Genomic DNA, 19191 nt, shown 5'->3' with positions numbered 1-19191 from the left:
AAAATTTTCGACTTGTTAATTAACCCCTTATTTAAATTACTTAAATACATAAGCAACTGGCTTTCAAAACTGGAAATTCACTACTGGTTCAGCAAAACGATTGACTAATATAGTGATGAACCCATTTGAATTTTTTTTAAAGTGAACAGAACGGAAAATTTTAACGTCAAAGAACTTGTTTATCTTGTTGTCTATAATCAAATAAACATTAATGAGTAAGTTTCTCGTATTACTTTCCCCCCGGCCTTCCTATTTTAACTTTATTTAATTTCATATTTTTTATTAAACTCATACTGTGAAAATCAACTATATATTTCGAGTCATGAGATACAATTCCCTGACAGAAAGACACACGGATGTCTAAATAAAAAGATCCTATTAGCGCACCCGTTAGGTGCGGGACCCCAAAAATGAGTATCTTTTTGGAAACAACAAATCCGTTTTTGTTGCGGAGTGACCGTCATTTACACGACTTAATAAACTGTCCGTCTCTGAGCGCAGCGGGCCGGAGCATTCGCTCGGCCACCCTCGTCTCGCGCCCCGGGCACAATGCTGGATGTGTCATCCCAGGCGCAGCCCTCAAAGGCACATAACAATAAATAATTCCAATTTCCCGGGCACGTATCCACCTCCCGACATCAAAGCTCCGTCACAATATCCGACAAAGTAATTTCTTCATTCTGTTTGCGAAAACAAATCACAATTTTATTACCCGCAGTTCTAAGTAATCATAAACTGATTTGAAGCAAACCCAATTTTGTTGCTTGTGAGTCTTAATTAATTTTCTTTTCAGCGAATATGCGAATGTTCTGCGTGAGAGGGGAGGGGGAGTAATTAATTTGGTTGTGTTAAAACAAGTTCATGCTTTCTGTACCTACTATATACCTACCCTCACTCGCGCCGTTCGAAGCCCGTGCGCGGGTGATGTTTAATCTGAGTTTAATTGAACGAAGTCTGACATCAAGGCAGTTTTACGTTCAGAATTTATTTTGAAGATATCGAAAATATTGTCGGCAAAGGTTAGACATCGTAAAGCCAACTTCGAGTAGATTGGTATACATTTTTTATTAACATGGGAAAAATATTGTGTGGTATACTAGCTGGAAATATGCCTAAGTGTGCTTACTGCTACTTACCTACGCATGCAAATATTAATTTTTACCGCTGCAAATTGATTACAATTGGATTTGCTTACACGATTTATTGCTAATTTAAATAATATTGTTCGTAATATAAAGGGTTAGATTATTAAATATGTTTTCTTCAATTAATAGTATTTTTAAGTATTTATGCGTGTGTGTCTATTTGTAAAATAATTAGCCTAAATTATTAAAAATGCCTACCCATAGTCATTATTCCACGCGTACGAAGTCGCGGGCACAGCTAGTATACAAATGAGTGTTCAAATAATATTTCCAATCAATATCTACATCGCGTCAATATCCAATATCTGGAGACACATCAAACAGCATTTGCGTCATAATTTTACCTTCGTTTATTCGAAATGAGCTCGGATGTCGCCTTTGACGTCTTCGTTTTGACACAAATCTCATTCTCAAAGAAAATTTTTCGAGAACAATATTAAAAGCCTTTTGAGCAATGAATATCGTGAATCGTGTCAATGCGGATGGGAAAGTAATAATATTATTTAATCTTTTAAAATATTTTTCTGACCTGATTGTCCCTTGAAAAAGAAAATAAAAAACCGGCCAAGTGCGAGTCGGGCTCGCGCACAAAGGGTTCCGTAGCAGCAAATATAATAAACTTATTATGTCAATTTATACACCTGGTGAATGGAGCCTAAACTCTCCCGATATTTTGCCTTGTACTTTTATGTATGAATATTAATTTTATATATGTATTTATAAATATTCCGAGCTAAAGAGGTGGCAAAAGCAATGGCAAACAAACCACAATCAATAGTATTCGGTTGTCGCTGAACACTTGGAAACTGAATACATGACTCCGATAGATACGGAAACAAGGCTTTTACATATATTTTTTGCGATTTTCCTAGAACACCAACAAGACTATCGTACACACGCAGTATTCCATTAATGTAATAAATACAACTCCAGTGCCCCACTAATCCCACGTCACCGTCATAAATTACTTGAAGGTGCGTCTCATTTTTAGGTACAGGTTCAATCAGTTCAGGGTGTTGAAATAATTCTAGCTCACGCGGTCTAAATGATGTGCACCGAAGTAACTTTTCATGAAATGCGCGAACCACATCATCTTCGATATAGTTATTATAATTCAGAATGTAGGAAAACGTATTATCTAAAGTATCCATTGTTAGATGATATACAATAAGCTTTAGAAATTTTAAAAACCTGCTACGAAACACTAAAATTTGCACCAAAAACAAAGGAATTTATATTATTGGGGGATTTATTAGTACGTGACCGGTTTAATAGCACCTATTAAACCAGTATACCTACTTACTTATTTTTTATAATAGGTACAATTCAATATTAAAAAGTCTCAACGCCAAATTCGACTTGCGAAAGAAGTAAATGGGAACGATGAAATTCTCTTAGCGCGCACAAGTGACAACGACGTCTGCCCTCACGTGTCTGCCCGTTCGGGTCGACGCGGTTAGCTATCTTATCCCCGCTCCCGCGCGAGACCACGCCCCGCAACTCACGCGCTGCAGCGCAGCGAGCGACCGATCTTCTTGAATCGATGTAATAATAATCTATAGGATTAACGCGTTTTAAAAATATTGGTTCGATGGATATGTTTAACCTATTATTACTCAACAATCACATTTGTAATATTAAACTTTATCAAATGCACAATGTATTTAAGGTACATTACTGGATAAGGATTAATGGCGTATTGCTTGAATAAGCTAATATTTCTCGTAAAAAGTACCTACATTATAAAGATTTTATATCATCGCGGATTTTAAAAGGTGTACAATACTGTAGTATATTTTTTGATCTATCTTATAAGGTTCAGCCATCGTTTTCAGTGTAAGCACAATAACTTAACCAAAATTACAGTTAAATCAACCTATCTCAAAAACTATAAGAGATACTTTGATCAAACCAAAAATCGTTGAAAGAGTTAATTAGCATGCATCACCTCTATTTTTTTTAGAATTTTATACCCCGTAGTTATAAAAATAGAGGGGGGGGGACATACTTTTTACGACTTTGAGAGCTGATATCTCAAAAACCGTTCACTTTAAGAAAAATGTTTTTTAGAAAACTTTATATCATTTTAAAAGACCTTTCCATTGATACCCCACACGGGTATGTACATCGAAAAAAAATTTTCATCCCTCAGTTACATGTATGGGGGGCCCCACCCCCAATTCTTTTTTTTACTATTTAGTGTCATAATTTTGTAGCGGTTCATACAACACATATTCCCATCAAATTTCATCACTGTAGTACTTATAGTTTCCGAGTAAATCGGCTGTGACAGACGGACAGAGGGACAGACGGACAGACGGACAGACGGACAGACGGACAGACGGACAGACGGACAGACGGACAGACGGACAGACGGACAGACGGACAGACGGACAGACGGACAGACGGACAGACGGACAGACGGACAGACGGACAGACGGACAGACGGACAGACGGACAGACGGACAGACGGACAGACGGACAGACGGACAGACGGACAGACGGACAGACGGACAGACGGACAGACGGACAGACGGACAGACGGACAGACGGACAGACGGACAGACGGACAGACGGACAGACGGACAGACGGACAGACGGACAGACGGACAGACGGACAGACGGACAGACGGACAGACGGACAGACGGACAGACGGACAGACGGACAGACGGACAGACGGACAGACGGACAGACGGACAGACGGACAGACGGACAGACGGACAGACGGACAGACGGACAGACGGACAGACGGACAGACGGACAGACGGACAGACGGACAGACGGACAGACGGACAGACGGACAGACGGACAGACGGACAGACGGACAGACGGACAGACGGACAGACGGACAGACGGACAGACGGACAGACGGACAGACGGACAGACGGACAGACGGACAGACGGACAGACGGACAGACGGACAGACGGACAGACGGACAGACGGACAGACGGACAGACGGACAGACGGACAGACGGACAGACGGACAGACGGACAGACGGACAGACGGACAGACGGACAGACGGACAGACGGACATGACGAAACTATAAGGGTTCCGTTTTTGCCATTTTGGCTACGGAACCCTAAAAAGAGCTATGTTTACAAAAAATTCTTTGAAGTTCTTAAAAATTATGTGTAGGTAACGGATTTTATCGAACGTGAAGGTTTTGGTATCGGACAGTCTATTAGAGGTTGTTTGTTGTGTCTGCCGAATATGTATAGGTACTATTCTGAATCTATGACGGAGAAGTTTCAAGAATGACTGCCGTGACTACACCGATCAAATGGCGCGAAATATTTGTTATGCGCAACTTCAGGGCCCTGTAACTTCTTTATTTGTAGAGATATTTTCATGATTCTTTCACAANATTATTATTAGATAAATAAATAGAGATACATTTATATATAGTTAGGTCGTTCGTGTATAAAAGAGAATTAATGCAAGAAGGAAAAGGGACACGGAGGGAAAGTAAGGAAGATATAAAAGAGGAGCGGTCATATTTAGGACAGGAAAATAAACAATGGTTTATGTCACCCACTTCACTTCCGTCTCCACAGTCGCATTTGTCGCTGTTTACAATCTTTAATCTAGCCAAATGGAAGGGAAGGCAAACATGACCCAGTCGCATACGAATGAGGCTACTAGTCCCTGCCTTATCCAGCTTCAGTTTGAAAAACCACGGTTTGAGAGGAACATGTGGTTGAATATTCCTATAGTGTTTTGCTTTAGTTTGACTGCTGTCAGTCCATTGACTTTCCCAGGATTCCATAAGAGAGAGTTTGGGAAGTGAAAGTAAGTCATGACTGTAATTTTTATAAGGAANTGCTGCTGTTCACCCCAACTCTTAAAACCCCCAGAATCCTTGCAGTTTTTACACAAAAGTTAATCAAAATATTTTATTTCCTTAAAATTTTGAACGATTTTTACTTTCACTCTACTTTGACTCATCGTTTTGTAAAAAAAAACTATGAACACTACTGCGACAAGTTTTTTATAAAGTTGACGCAACTATATATAGAGAATTTCGTAATTTATTGTGGAACTTAAAAAATAATATGAGATAGATTTTTTCCTTATTTTTCCTAAAGTAGTCATGACTATGACCATCCTGCGGCGCCGGCTTATCCTTGAATTTTGGGACACGTTGACTTTTCGGATAGATTCAGTTAATTCTGTAACTGATATCGTTTGAAAGAATCCTATAAGGTTCACACTCGATCAACCGGCGTGCAGCGATGGCGAACAATGCATTTAGGTCTGGTCGCCATCGCTGCACGCCAGCTGATCGCGTTGTGATCGCGTTGGTTTGGTCGAACCCTAAGTCTAATCGCCATCACTGCACGCCGGCTGATCGCTTGAGATTGCGTTGGTTTGGCTGGACCTATAAAGAAAGAAAGAACAGTTTTTATTTGGTCCAAAACTTATAGGTGCTTTTATACGCTTTGTTAAAGAGTGGCCGGACCTGTGAAGCAACCAGGATAGGAACATTGTCTGAGCCAGGAGTTTCATAAGGCCTGGAAATTGCGCTGTGTTTCGCCGAGTGAGTGAGGATACCGGAGGCCCAATTGGGGGGGAATGGGATTTAAAAGGTTGGCAGCGCACTTGTGACTTCACTGATGTTGCGGGTGTACATGGGCGACGGCAATTGCTTACCTTCAGGTGATCCGTCTGCTCGTTTGCCTCCTATAACATAAAAAAAAATGCAATTTACTGGACAAATAGCGTCAACACTAGGATAGGCACTATATTCCAGTGGCAAGTACAATCTGTGGAGGTCTGCGGAAGGTTGGTGTCCGGTCGATCAAGTACCACCTGAAAAGAATACAGTCAGTATTCCCTCATCGTACATACGAAAAGATGGCAACAGTTTTGAATCAGGTTGTTGCATTTTTAAACGTCTGACCATTACGAGTATGTCCTTTTGATTACAATAATCCTTAAAATACATAATATAAAAACTTGTGTCATTCTTTAATTGGGGACACACCGATTTTTGCTTACTGCTCCAAAAGACGTATAGATACATACCTTGTCACGCTGGCAATACACGCATAAGCTGATAAATGAACTCATGCGGCTCTGAAAAGTTGAAAATTTATAACGATAACTACGATAACGATTCACTGAAGAAAGACAGAATTTAAAATGGAGCTTGTACTCATAAAGACCGATAATTTTACCACGTGGTAAGTAATTATTGGGACGAATTTTTGATAAACACACAGTCTTACAGGGGTATTTAGTGGAAAAAGTAGTGGATTGGATACTTAAATGACTGAACTAAGTTAATTTAATGACTTAATTACATCTAAATAAATGTATTAATATCGGTTTAAAATACAACATCGCCAAAAGTTTCGCAAAATAATTAGCAACTAGACTTGCACAAAGATATCTACGTAGAAAATAACGTATCAATTGTTATATTATAATGCGAATAAAAGCTTCGTGGAAGAACTAGGCATCTAGACTTGCACAACATAATGTGCACAAAAGTTTCGTGGAAAAACTACGCAACTGAACTTGCACTACGATACCCACCAAATAATATCCTAAAATAAGTATGCAACAATAGATACGCGTAAATGTTTTTTAAAGTCTTCGTGGAAGATGTATGTAAATATTAATATGCTATTATTCATACGGAACTTTATTAAACAATTAAATGCAAATATATTTACTTCGTTTTTCTTATGGAAATTTAGATATTTTAATGTTGCAATATTTTACATATTTGTACATAATTTCTTCATTTTTCAGAGAAAAATTATGAAAAAAAATGACAACATGTATTACTTCCTTCTCCATTTTTTAGTGCAATAAAAAAAATATCGCACAAGTGGACTTGCATACTTCTTCCAGGGGGGGTGCGAATTATTATTAGTTTTACAAATATTTTCAAGTTTCAAAGAAAAAAATTGGAAACTTCTCCATTACAAGTAACTAAGTCCATCCACCATTATTTTTTTCCTGGGAATAAGAAAAAACCATCACCATACGTTACATAACAATTTTGATACCACTTTTAATGAATTTCTCATGTTAATAAAAGTGGGCAAGAGAGACAGCAGAATATGTAATTTCGTAATCGTATTGCTGAATTAGGGTTTCAGCACTGAGCTATTTTTACCTTATATTACTTCAATCATTAAGTTGATTTGGTTTTCCTACCTTACAAAATAAAAAGCGCTCGAACCTTAATTTTCATTCGTTGACTGGGTTTCCAAATATTATTTGCGATAAGAACCTGGCTTGTTAGAACCGCTACATAATTTACTATACAGTTTGTAAAAATATATCCCAAATTGTAGGGCTCGTCCAAAATGTACTGGAGTTTTATCTTCAAAGTCATTATTTCGGAGCTTGAATAAGCGATAAATGTTTGTTCTTTGTAACAGACTTGAATAATGAGTAGGTTTATTTATAATGTTAATATCAGAAAACTCATTCAAATCATATTTTAGATTTTATCATTAGCTATTAGGTACTTGGTTTACGCTCCAGTTTCCGAAGACTGTGGTTGGGGCTCTGAGTCCCACAAGGGACAAGCGCTCCTTTGATCGCAAAATTAGATCTTGCTTGAGTCATGAATGTGGTTAGTTAGGTATGTTTGCCCATTATCTAGTTGCCGTGGTAATATATCATTATTATATTATGATATGCTTTCGGTTAAGGTAGAGGTGAATAAAATCTTACATTTATAGATATTGCTTGCTTGGATGATTTCAATAAATATGCTGTTAATTATAAACGAATCTTCTTATTTATAAAATCAAATACAAACATATTTATTTACTCAAGTTACCGGTAACTTCTACAGAGGTACATATAACCTCCGCCCGTACAGCTTATTCGTTTCGTAAGTCAGCTGAACGTCGCCGTGTTTGCCAGGCTCCGACGAGCGCTAAAAGCCTCTCCCAGCGAACACCCGCGTAATATCGGAAGACAAGAAGCAACTATTACGCAAAATGCCCGCCATGATAATCACTTTTCATCCATCCCCTATAATGTAAAAATGAAGAATTAGAACCATTTTACTGAAGGGACTTTTTACGGCCGGCCGATTCTGCTGACGCGTCCCCAATACTTCCACCATGATAGGCTTTTATCCTCCCCCCTCCCCCCTTTTCCCCCTGGGCTTATTACCCGTCCAGTTTATATCTCGTTACAAGTCAAAAGTTACTCTCATTTTATTTATTTAGAAGCCCTTTGGAATCATGATTTATTACAAAAATGTGAACGAGATTTCGCCTTTGTTACGTTTCTCAAAATTTTATTACTATTGTGCGCAATATTTCTCTGCTGACCTTTCAGCAATTTATTAGATAGAAATGTTGGTAACTAATTTTATAACGGCGAGGTCTTAAAAGTTAAAGAGACCAAAACTATTGTATTGCACAATAAGAAAGGCCCAAGACTTAAGGAATGAAGGATTACGTTTAGGAATTGGATTGTGAGTAAAATACGATATTGTTGTGGATTATTTTTGAATATTACAAAGGAAGTATCTATGAAAGGGCTCGACATCAATGTCCTTCATGTTTTTATTTTGTTGCAGTGCGTTTATTCGGTTTCCACTAAAAGCAATCTTGTCCAAACAGAGCATGATTTCCTGTTCATCTCACATACATTAGACAACGAATTACATTGAGTTTACTCTGCCAACATTCCGGTGTACCGTCGCCAAGGAAACGGCAATTACCTTCGGTTTGTGTGTCCCGATGATTGCTTAGCGAAAATAAATTAGCTTTCCACATCGCATCGCATTTGCCGACAAAAATCCGCCGTCGGCCACCGATGATGGATGATCCTTCCTTCCGTAGGGAGAGCCGTAATAGTATCGATTTGGGAGCGCAAAACTATCGATAACTATACACAGAAGGTAGTCCCGCGGAGGCTGACAGATGGCTCTCTCTCCAATCATCTACATTCTACATTGAATCACTGCGATACGCTTTAACCGCACGGGAGGGATTGAGAGCATAACACCATAGAAATAATCATAAATGAAATATTTTGGAAACTTAAATTATAAATGGTCATAAAATCAGAGTAAATACAAATGAGTACCTAGGTCATCTTCATAGAAAAGCACCGAGCGAGGTTTGTAATGTGAGCTCGCGCCAATACGTATGCGGCGCGCACGCACACACTGACAAAATTCAGGGCAATTCACCGCTAATCCACGCTAAAGTTTGTCAATGTGTGCGTGCGCGCCGCTCTTTTATTGGCGCGCTCGGGCGTTTCTATGAAGATGACCTACTCATTTGTATTTACTCTGATAAAATAAATACTAGGGAAGTACTTTTGAATTGTACACACGACAGCACATCAGGTTACCCACTTTTGTTGCAAACTCGCCCCTATTACAACTGCACAAGAACCCACAGTGGTTACGTTGACGTGCCGTCGTCCGTACTTAGAAAATAAAATAATTTTAATCCCTAGAAAATGTTTTAAGGCATGAATGAATGGATTTAAAAATTATTACTTTCACAAACATCGATAGTTCTGGTATCGATACTTTTCCGCGTCTCCCTTCCCTCCGCACTTATTACGCTCGAACACAACAACTTTCCGGAATTTACTCCGACTTAATTACTTCGCTTCAGAAACAATTTTGATGCTGCGAGTAGTTTGTGGAAACATGAATATAAATAAAACTGTAGTGACATTGCAAAATAAAACCTTACAAACCAAATAATAGGTAACAAATATTAATCACCAAGAAAATAAAATAATTTTAGCACGTACTTATTAACTGTAGATTGAACAAATTATTCGAATGTCCAATGTAGCGAACTTTTAAGACAGGCAGTCAAATACTTAATAAATTCAATGTCTTCTAATTATAGCAAGAGATTTCAAACATTCCTGATTTATTTTTAGCAGTCGACTTTATAAAGTAAAAATTCAAGTTTTTTCTTCGAGCATTCACATCGGAGCACAGCCGTGAACTTAGGTGCGAGCTGAACTGACGAAAAAATGTTTTTTTATTTTTGGAAATTATTATTAAATTAAAAGTAAGTAAAGTACGGCCAACGAGAAGCGATACCAAATGTAAAAAAACCCAATGTCATGGTCATTTGGAATAGTAGGGGTGGGTTGCACCACCTATCTTTAACGGTAACTATGACGATAACCGGTGCTTTTTGTATGGAATTTGACAGATTTTTGACGTTTGTCAAAGTTAAAGTAATATGGTGCAACCCAGCCTAAGGATTTGACTTTGACGTATTTTGGCGAGAGAACGAGACATTACGACAAATACACAAAATGGGAAGAGACAGAATAGATTGTCAGTTCGACAGTCGAATCGACCTTTTGTATCGCTGCTAGTTGGCCGTACTTTAGTCGACATTTTTTCGCACTGGTTGACCCGCTGCAAGTCAAAGGCAATCCTCCCGTCTTCTTATCTCTTCCTCATGGTAACTACAAACCAGTCCTTTTGATAGTTTAACTCCAACTAAAAATGCTTTAAAAAAAATTACGCAAAAATGTTTTTACTTATTTCTTTTAGTAAAACAATAATTTTCAATACTACCATATGTTTAATGTAATGTTTCACAAGGTATAAGTACGTACCCCTTAACAATAGTAACACTGAGAATGCGGCAAAATCCGCGGCGCGTTTAATAAATCTAATTTTAATTTAATATTTAACTACAAGAAAGGTTATAAAATTGTTTCAGACAATCAAGTTAAATTGTTATTTACGGTGGCAGTAATAACTAAATGATTTATTGCAGAAGCTGAGTAGGGGAGACTGGGTACGGTTGAAACAATTTTGCTTTTATTGTCTATAATTTTGTTATTTAATAACCAAGTGACGATTACGATACGTGAAATTGAAATTTGAAGTTTTAGCTATGATATGGCTGTATCATTATAGTTCCCGGGTTACTATTTATAGAAATATACGCAATTTAAAAAAAAAGAAATTTTGTTTCAACCGTCCCCATGCCAGGGGCGGTTGAAACAGCGATTGGGGTCTGTTGAAATACATACAAATAATACAATAAGTACTAATAAAACGTGTTTTATTTATCATTAATAATACGAATATTAAAATTATAGTACCACATGACGACATTAATCAGTCTAAGTATTTAATATTTCTAAAACATTAATTAGCCTTTGATTAGTAGTAAACATTTAAAAAAATAACAGAAATATGATTAACTAAATGATATTTCCAAACCTAATAAACATTAATAATAAAATAATATTAAAATTCTGAATAAAATTAACGAAAATCTTTTTTTTTTTCAAACCATACTTTTCCGCCGCGTTCCGCAGTGAATCTCAAGCTTTTACCACCTCTAATGCTTTACTAAGTCAATTTCCTCTCTGGAAATCTTCCTTATCCAAACTCTCGGTATCTACAAAAAATTAACATTAATAAATTTTCTGTTTCAACCGTACCCACAATAAATGTTTCAACCGTCCCCAACCCCACTTTTGGTAAAATATACTTTATAGTTTCGACACTAATGATAACACATTAAAAATAGTTACTGGCCCTTATTCTAAAAGCTTCATTATAATCGCAAACGCACACTCGATTCATTCACGTAAAAAGAACAGGTAGTATAAGCGTTAATGTCTGAAGAAAAATACTTACTTTTGGGCAGTAAAAAACAAAATGGCGTTTTGCACACAACGTCAACGCCTTAGGAAGTTTTAGGCACTAAATTCGTGTTCGGACCTGTTGTCCGCTTCTTTTTCCCCTAGGACCCCTAACTCCCCGTGGAACCGTTTACGAGATATTTGCTCTGTTTCAACCGTCCTTTGTTTCAACCGTACCCAGTCTCCCCTATAAGTAGGGCAGGTCCGAGGCTGCCAGCCATTCCACTGCTCTCAGCGCCAAGATGATCGCGGCGAGCTGCTCTGTAGTACTCCTGGTTCTGCTCGCCACTTGTGAGGCAAGATTATGCGCAAAAGGCATTTACGGTATGTTGTTTGCTACCAATAATCACTTGAATAATTTTTATTTTATTTACTAGTTTTCCGCCCGCTTCGCCCGCGTGAAAAAATGACTGTTTTTAGGGTTTCCCGGAAATTATTCGAATTTTACTCGCCGTAAAAACCATCCTTGGACTTCAACAAAAATTTAAAAAAATTGCTAAGTGCCGTAGAATGGGGTTACTTTGTTTCACGGGATGACTTTGATCGAAACTTCCATTTTGTATAAAATCACGAATCGAGTAAAACGAAACGCAATTTGGTAGTTTCTTTTTTAGATTAGCAACACTGAAGAACTGTCAAAGTGTCAATTCCTTTTTTGAGAACACGCGGGAAATTCGCCTTTAATTTTAATTAAAAAAGGTTGATATAATGTTATTCTCTATTTATAGCTAAATAATTGTGTTGCAAAACTTCATGTGTATTTATTTATGTGATAATAAAATGAATCTAGATATACTCCATCATGTGGCCTATGATCGATTAACCCATACAGTGCTTGCTTAATGTTTTTCTAACTTCAAAGATAATGGAATGACTTGAGTTTGTTTGATGCGGGGTGTCATTGATTATGGTGTGAGATTGATCAAAATTGATCAAATTATCCCCAGAGACTATACTTGGTTCGCGATGAAATATCTGAAATTAGGACAAGTGAAATAATTAATCTACCAGCCAAAACCAAAACCTTTTGCAATTCTAGATAGTAACGTTGAATGTGTCCAATTTTTTTAATATTGATATTGCAGAATTTGTATGACTTAAGTGAATTTCTATGACTCTTATTGTTTTGTTGCATAAATTTAATATTGTTGATTTTTTTTTAAGACAAATCATAATTTTTATAATTATTTTTTAGATTTTATTTTGTGAAGTTTAATTATATCTAAGTTCTTTTCGTTCGTAAAATCAATGAATAATACTGATAGAATGCTAAAATTTTAATACCAACATTTTAGTAACGAAATACAGTTAATTATTTGATGTCTTTTACTAGATCAGAGTTACCCCATAGGACAAAAATGTCAATAACTATTTATCCCGTTGGCAGATTTTGATTTTTTTAAATTTATTGGTATTATAATTGAGGTTACTTTCTATTTACGCAATAAAATCTGGGGATATCAAAGAAACCCCATTCTTCTTTTAGCTTTGATCACATACTATTTTTTTTTCTCAAAATTGAGCCATATTTTTTCATTTTTTATTACACGAATCGAGAGTGCTATATAAACCGATTATTAGACTTTTTTTGTATTTTTACACCCACAAATTTAAAAGATATGGACCTTCAAAGTTTAAAATTGGTCAAAGTAACCCCATTCTACGGTGCGTGCCGTGCCTCAGTATAGGGTTCCGTAGTTGTCTGTCGTTAACACAATTATATTTCAGAAGCAAGCAATTACTCATCTAAAGTCACTTTTAATATTTTCTTCTAAAGCTTCAACCACATCAACGCGTGCAGATCGCCATCGCCGGCACGATCAAAGGCCAATGACAGGTCGCGCGACCCTAATTACAGATTTTAAGCAATGATAGCTACTATCCGTTCGCTTTAAGTTTGCCGCTGGCGATATGACGTCACTCGAAGGGAAGCGTCTATAACTTTATCAAACTATATGTATTCAAAACTATTTTAGATTTATTATTATTGATAAAAATTGTGTATTTGCCTAAATTAAGACACTTTAATTGCGTTTAATCACTAACTAATTGCGTTTAATCGCGGTTGGGGGAGGGGGACGCTCATTCTACGGACCGTCAAACTTAGCGCGAACGGGTAGTACCTAAATAATAATAATAATTATAGATAATGATTTATTACTTATTCGAACGGTGAAGGGGACGGACTGGCTGACTCCTGATCCGGGGAACGCGGGTTCGGTTCCCGCCGCCGCTCGACTATGTGGTGATCTCACTCTTACTAATAAATCTTTAAAAAAAATGATGAAATTGGCATTTATTTAGCAAATTGTTTTTCACTTTTAGGTGACAACACTGCGGCCCCTGTGCATGGTGAAACTCGATACTTTGCAGGCAACTCTATTGTATACGAAATAACGGTTCGTCTACTTATTATAAGGGAGAGTTCGGTAAATTGTACCGCCGGGTAAATTGTACCACCCTCATATTTCGTAAAATATTTATTGAGCGATACCCAACTAAATACATTGAATATCGGCCATTTATGGTTTTGCCGTGATAATGAACACGGTGTGTTTTTTTTTAAGTTTTTTTTTTCATTACTTTCATGTAATTTTTGAAAATGCATGTTTAGTTTGTAATTTTGTTAAATTTAATCATACAGTGTTTCTAACTTAGTACCTACTTAGAAGCGTAAGTTAGTGTGGATTACAATTAAATCATTTTTCGGTATTTATAAGTTAAAGTTATATTTTTAATTGACTTGTACCACATCAAGTTGTACATGCAATTTTACCAAAGGATTTTGATTTTTTTTTTTAGTAAATCATTTATTTTGAAGTTATCATAGCATTAGGTTTGACTTAACAATAAATGAAAGCAATGACTGGCTAAGGCCCAGTTTTTTTTTTTTATTCTTAGTTAAAATAATTTGACAGATGTCAAATGACAAGTGGTTAAATATCAGAAAAAAATGATTTTCGAACAATGGTTAACTTGACTTTTAGTACATTTTTAACTATTTGTTTACATTTTGTTAATATTTAACCATTATGTTGAAAAATTTAACAATTAGTTATATTAACTAAGAATCAAAAAACAAGGCCTAAGTAGATTAGGTACAAGTGTGCGTATCGTGATGATATGTAGTTAAAACTTTTTTTGACTTTGAAACAATATCGATTGTCTATGTTATTAAGTACTGTTCCTTTTCGTTACCTAATTTGTTAAGAATGTATCGTATACAATTAGCCATATTTTTTAAAAGGCTTGAAAGAAGACGTCCTCGGAGCGTAAAGTTTGCTCACATACCTACAACACACGGTTTGGATTTATAACAAAAACAATAATTCCTTTTAAGGTTTAGGTATTTACATTTATACGAGCACTTCATTTTCTCTGAAGTATGGTGCGGGTGACAGCTGTCACTCCTATTAAGTTCTCTTCTATTAAGTTCAGAGATAATAGAGTATGGTGGCGTTTGGTCGAAAATAGAATTTGTAAGAAATTGTAAGCCATGGCAACCGCCCAAAACTTTAGCATGGTTTTCGACGAAGACACGGTTGCTAAGTTCAATAGTAACATTTTCCATATATTTTTTTAACACAAAAGAACGCCATTTTTTTCTTATTAGTGCTAACAATTCTATTTTCGGTCAAACGCATCCTATGTCCTTTCCCGGGACTCAAACTATCTCTATGCCAAATTTGAAACTTTACAGTATTATATTATTGTTTGTAATCCAGATTAACATATAATTTATGCCTATCTGTGACAATTTAAAGCAATTTTTTAATAGGTAAGTTAATAAGTAAACCTTTAGTGTAGTTTGCCTTGACACTTTAGCGCCCTCCCATCTTCCTTCTACCGGCGTCAAGGTGGGTCGGCTGCTGCTTCTGCAGAGGACCTCAAGCGGCGCAAACATGAAAATCTCAATGAGACATATTTGAGCCGGTTGTAGTTGAAACTCTGGGCCAGTGGGGACCAAGCGCCCACAAACTGTTACGTAAGATGTCTCAGGGCTTACTTGAGACATCTTACGATTCAAAGGCTGGCCTATACCTTGGCCAACGCATAAGCCTGGCCATCTAGCGTGGCAATGTGGCCAGCCTTCTGGGCACCTTTCCCCAAGGCAGCGATTTGAATGATTTTTTTTATTTAGAAAACTCGTACATATTTAAATTTTTACTCTTAGTTTTATTTTATTTCTTCAATTTAGGTTTAGTTAATATGTACGTTAAGTAAAAGTGTACCTACTTTTGAACTAAGTGGTATAACTAAGGCCCGGTTTTTTGATTCGTAGTTAAATTAACCAATGGTCAAATTTGACAGATGTCAAATGACAAGTGGTTAAATATCAGAAAAAAATGTTTTTCGAACAATGGTTAGCTTGACTTTTAGTACATTTTTTAACTAATTGTTTACATTTTGTTAATATTTAACCATTAGTAGCAAAATTTAACAATTAGTTATTTTAACTATGAATCAAAAAACTGGGCCTAAGTGGTAACATTGAGCATACATTTTTTTAAATACCTTCGCGAAGTAAAACTTCTGTACGTACCTAGTATTTATTATTATTCTGTGGTATTACTATTATTATAAATTGAAGAGTTTGTTTGTTCGCTTGAACGCCTTAATCTCTGTCCGATTTGAAGGGGGTAAAATAAAAATAGGGAATTTTTAGTGAACTCAGGCATACTTTTTTATTTATGTTTTTTACTTTTTGTTAAATACTTAGTATACGATAAGTGATCTCACTCGATTATGTCTAAACTATACAAGATATCGAAAAACTGATTACTGATCATGTACTTAAGTGCTTCACAAGCTCTTTCAAACGGTATCAGTAATAGGTCACAGAATTAACAGGATCTATCCAAAAATTCAATGTTTTCAGCCTCCATACTAATGTGCCAGCCACACAATATTTTTTTAATTAAATAATTAAATTCTTAAAATAAACTCTTACTTGCATTCTTATTCAAAATAATTCACTTAAAACATTAGGCTTTCCTTGCTAATATTATCAAGACATGAAGGCCATGACTGTGGCGGTACTAAATGTATGGAAGCTGGAAACATTGAATTTTCGGATAGATCCAGTTTATTTTGTAACCTATTACTAGTACCGTTGGATAGAGCTCATGAAGCACTTTCAGGATCAGTAACCAGTGTTTGGATATTATCTTGTATTGTATGAGTGAGATCACTTATCGTTTCTGCCCTGTATCGGTATACTTACATACAGGGTGTTTCTTGTAAGGTGTCAAGCCGAAGGCAGGTGATAGGTGAGGACTAGACCTATCGATTTCACCCCCATGTATGTTCTACGATTTTTCATAGTTTAGAAGTTATCGTTAATTTTGTGATTTTTTCAAATTGTATGACCCACTAGGCTTTAAATTTTTTTATCTTTTTTTTGGGTCGACTTCTCTCAGATTTTTTTTTTACAGATTCCCTATTAATTGCAGATTTTTGAAAAAAAATAATCAACTTCCTATCTTTGATGCAAGATACAAAATTTTTGCTAGAAGCATAAAAAATATGCTATTAGCGGAACATTCTAAAATTTTCAACTTAAAAGTTAAAAAAAAAAATAGGTGGCCTTACCACTAGACCACAGTGGTGGTTGTTACTTTACGATTAAATTCGATATACCTACATATTAGAGTGTGAGAGAAAGAGAAAGAGTTTGTGTGTGTGTGTGTGTGTGTGTGTGTGTGTGAGAGAGAGAGAGAGAGAAAGAGAGAGAGAGAGAGAGAGAGAAAGAGAGAGAGAGAAAGAGAGAGAGAGAGAGAGAAAGAGAGAGAGAGAGAGCAAAAATGGGTGTAATGATTTAATTTAAAGTAAATGTTCATAATGTCCGCCGTTGACCTGAATGCACATTCGACAACGACGCAAAAAAATTCTTCGTAAAACCTTCTTCATCATTTTAATTTGGTTTTGTGCTTCAGTCAGCTTTGTCCGCAGCTTTGTCCGCAATGTGTTCTACATAACGTAAACTTAAGGGATTGCAAACATTACTTAGTCCTAAGAAAGTCAAAAACATGTAACGGAATCTCCGACTTACCACTTTAGTGGAGCGATTACAGAAAATAATGGCCTATTAAGTACATGTTTTTTTGTGTTATTATGAAAGTTCAGAAAACTGCGCAGTTTTTAAAATTATTTTGGACCTATGGAAGTTCTTTTTTTTTTCAAACTTTTAAGTTGAAAATTTTAGAATGTTCCGCTAAAAGCATATTTTTTATGTTTCTAGCAAAAATTTTGTATCTTGCATCAAAAATAGGAAGTTGATTGTTTTTTTTCAAAAATCTGCAATTAATAGGGAATCTGTCAAAAAAAAGAAATCTGAGAAAAATCGACCCAAAAAAAAGATAAAAAAATTTAAAGCCTACTAGGTCATACAATTTGAAAAAATCACAAAATTAACGATAACTTCTAAACTATGAAAAATCCTAAAACATACATGGGGGTGAAATCGATAGGTCTAGTCCTCACCTATCACCTGCCTTCGGCTTGACACCTTACAAGAAACACCCTGTATATCGCACACAGGGCGGGCCGCTAGTAATTAATAAAATAATCGCGGGCAAAGCTGGGTCAGCAACTGCTCTGAGCATCTTTAAAAATTATCTTATCTTTACTTTAATAAATTTCTTATTTTAGCAATCCTATCCGTGTCATCATGTGGGCACGGAGGTGGTGGTGTGTGTTGACGACTCCAAGTATCCTTCAGTACATATAAAGGACTTAAACATTGCAAGTATCGTTCGTCATGGAAATATATGGGGGTATGCGGAAGTGAAACCAATAACGTACTGCAGAAAGTATAAAGGCGCTGACCAAGCCGGAAAAGCTCTACCTGCTCCGCGAGTCACCGTAGTCAAGTCAGGCAACTAAAGAGTGAAAATAAATCATTACAACGATTATTATCTTTTGTTTTCATCAGTTTAACACTTTGGTGGATAGGACAATAAGTTAAGAATAACTTCCCAAATGACACTACTTATTTACATTATTGCCTATGGGCGTAGTGTCAATGTAAAACGGGTAAACACTATGACGTCTATAGGCGTTCTGTCGTATCATTCTTTACTACTTGAACGCCCGTGGACGTTACTGTCATTCAATGTGTTAACTTCCCTTACTTAAGATTTTAGACGCATTTAGTAGTAAGTAGCACTCTGTCAAGAGTGTAACAAGAAGAAAAAGAAGTAGTAGCAGGCCTGTTCATCTCCGCGAGTTTACATCGAAAACAAAACACGCACGATGGCCCACCTACAGGATACTATTCGACAAGGCCTCACATACGAGCGAACATTGACTCACGCACGCGTATTCTTGTGTATGATGGAAGAAAATAAAGAAAATGGTGTACTAAATACTGTGCAGTATTTAACTGCCTAAATAATAATAAAAACACAGAATGTA

At 36.4% G+C, this 19191-nt stretch overlaps 1 protein-coding gene across 1 annotated transcript; it reads left to right on the top strand.

The window, feature by feature from the left end:
- The first annotated feature begins 11976 nt into the window (after nucleotides 1–11976).
- On the top strand, nucleotides 11977–18669 carry LOC114364113 (uncharacterized). The gene is made up of 3 exons (XM_028320114.1): nucleotides 11977–12099; nucleotides 14101–14174; nucleotides 18427–18669. The coding sequence occupies exons 1-3, from the start codon at nucleotides 12018–12020 to the stop codon at nucleotides 18658–18660; spliced, it is 390 nt and encodes a 129-aa protein (XP_028175915.1). The 5' UTR covers nucleotides 11977–12017; the 3' UTR covers nucleotides 18661–18669.
- Nucleotides 18670–19191: the final 522 nt, after the last annotated feature.

The sequence above is a fragment of the Ostrinia furnacalis genome, unplaced genomic scaffold (assembly GCF_004193835.3).
Source record: "Ostrinia furnacalis isolate ACB-3 unplaced genomic scaffold, ASM419383v2 OfSCF7348, whole genome shotgun sequence".
Classification (NCBI taxonomy): Eukaryota; Metazoa; Arthropoda; class Insecta; order Lepidoptera; family Crambidae; genus Ostrinia; species Ostrinia furnacalis.
This window is presented reverse-complemented; position numbering and strand designations above follow the sequence as displayed.

Excerpts from the sequence above, each read along its gene's own strand:
- LOC114364113 (XM_028320114.1), top strand. The coding sequence starts at position 12,018 with ATGATCGCGGCGAGCTGCTCTGTAGTACTCCTGGTTCTGCTCGCCACT. Across the intron at positions 12,100-14,100 it reads ATGCGCAAAAGGCATTTACG|GTGACAACACTGCGGCCCCT; the intron begins GTATGTTGTTTG and ends TTTCACTTTTAG. Across the intron at positions 14,175-18,426 it reads CTATTGTATACGAAATAACG|CAATCCTATCCGTGTCATCA; the intron begins GTTCGTCTACTT and ends TTCTTATTTTAG.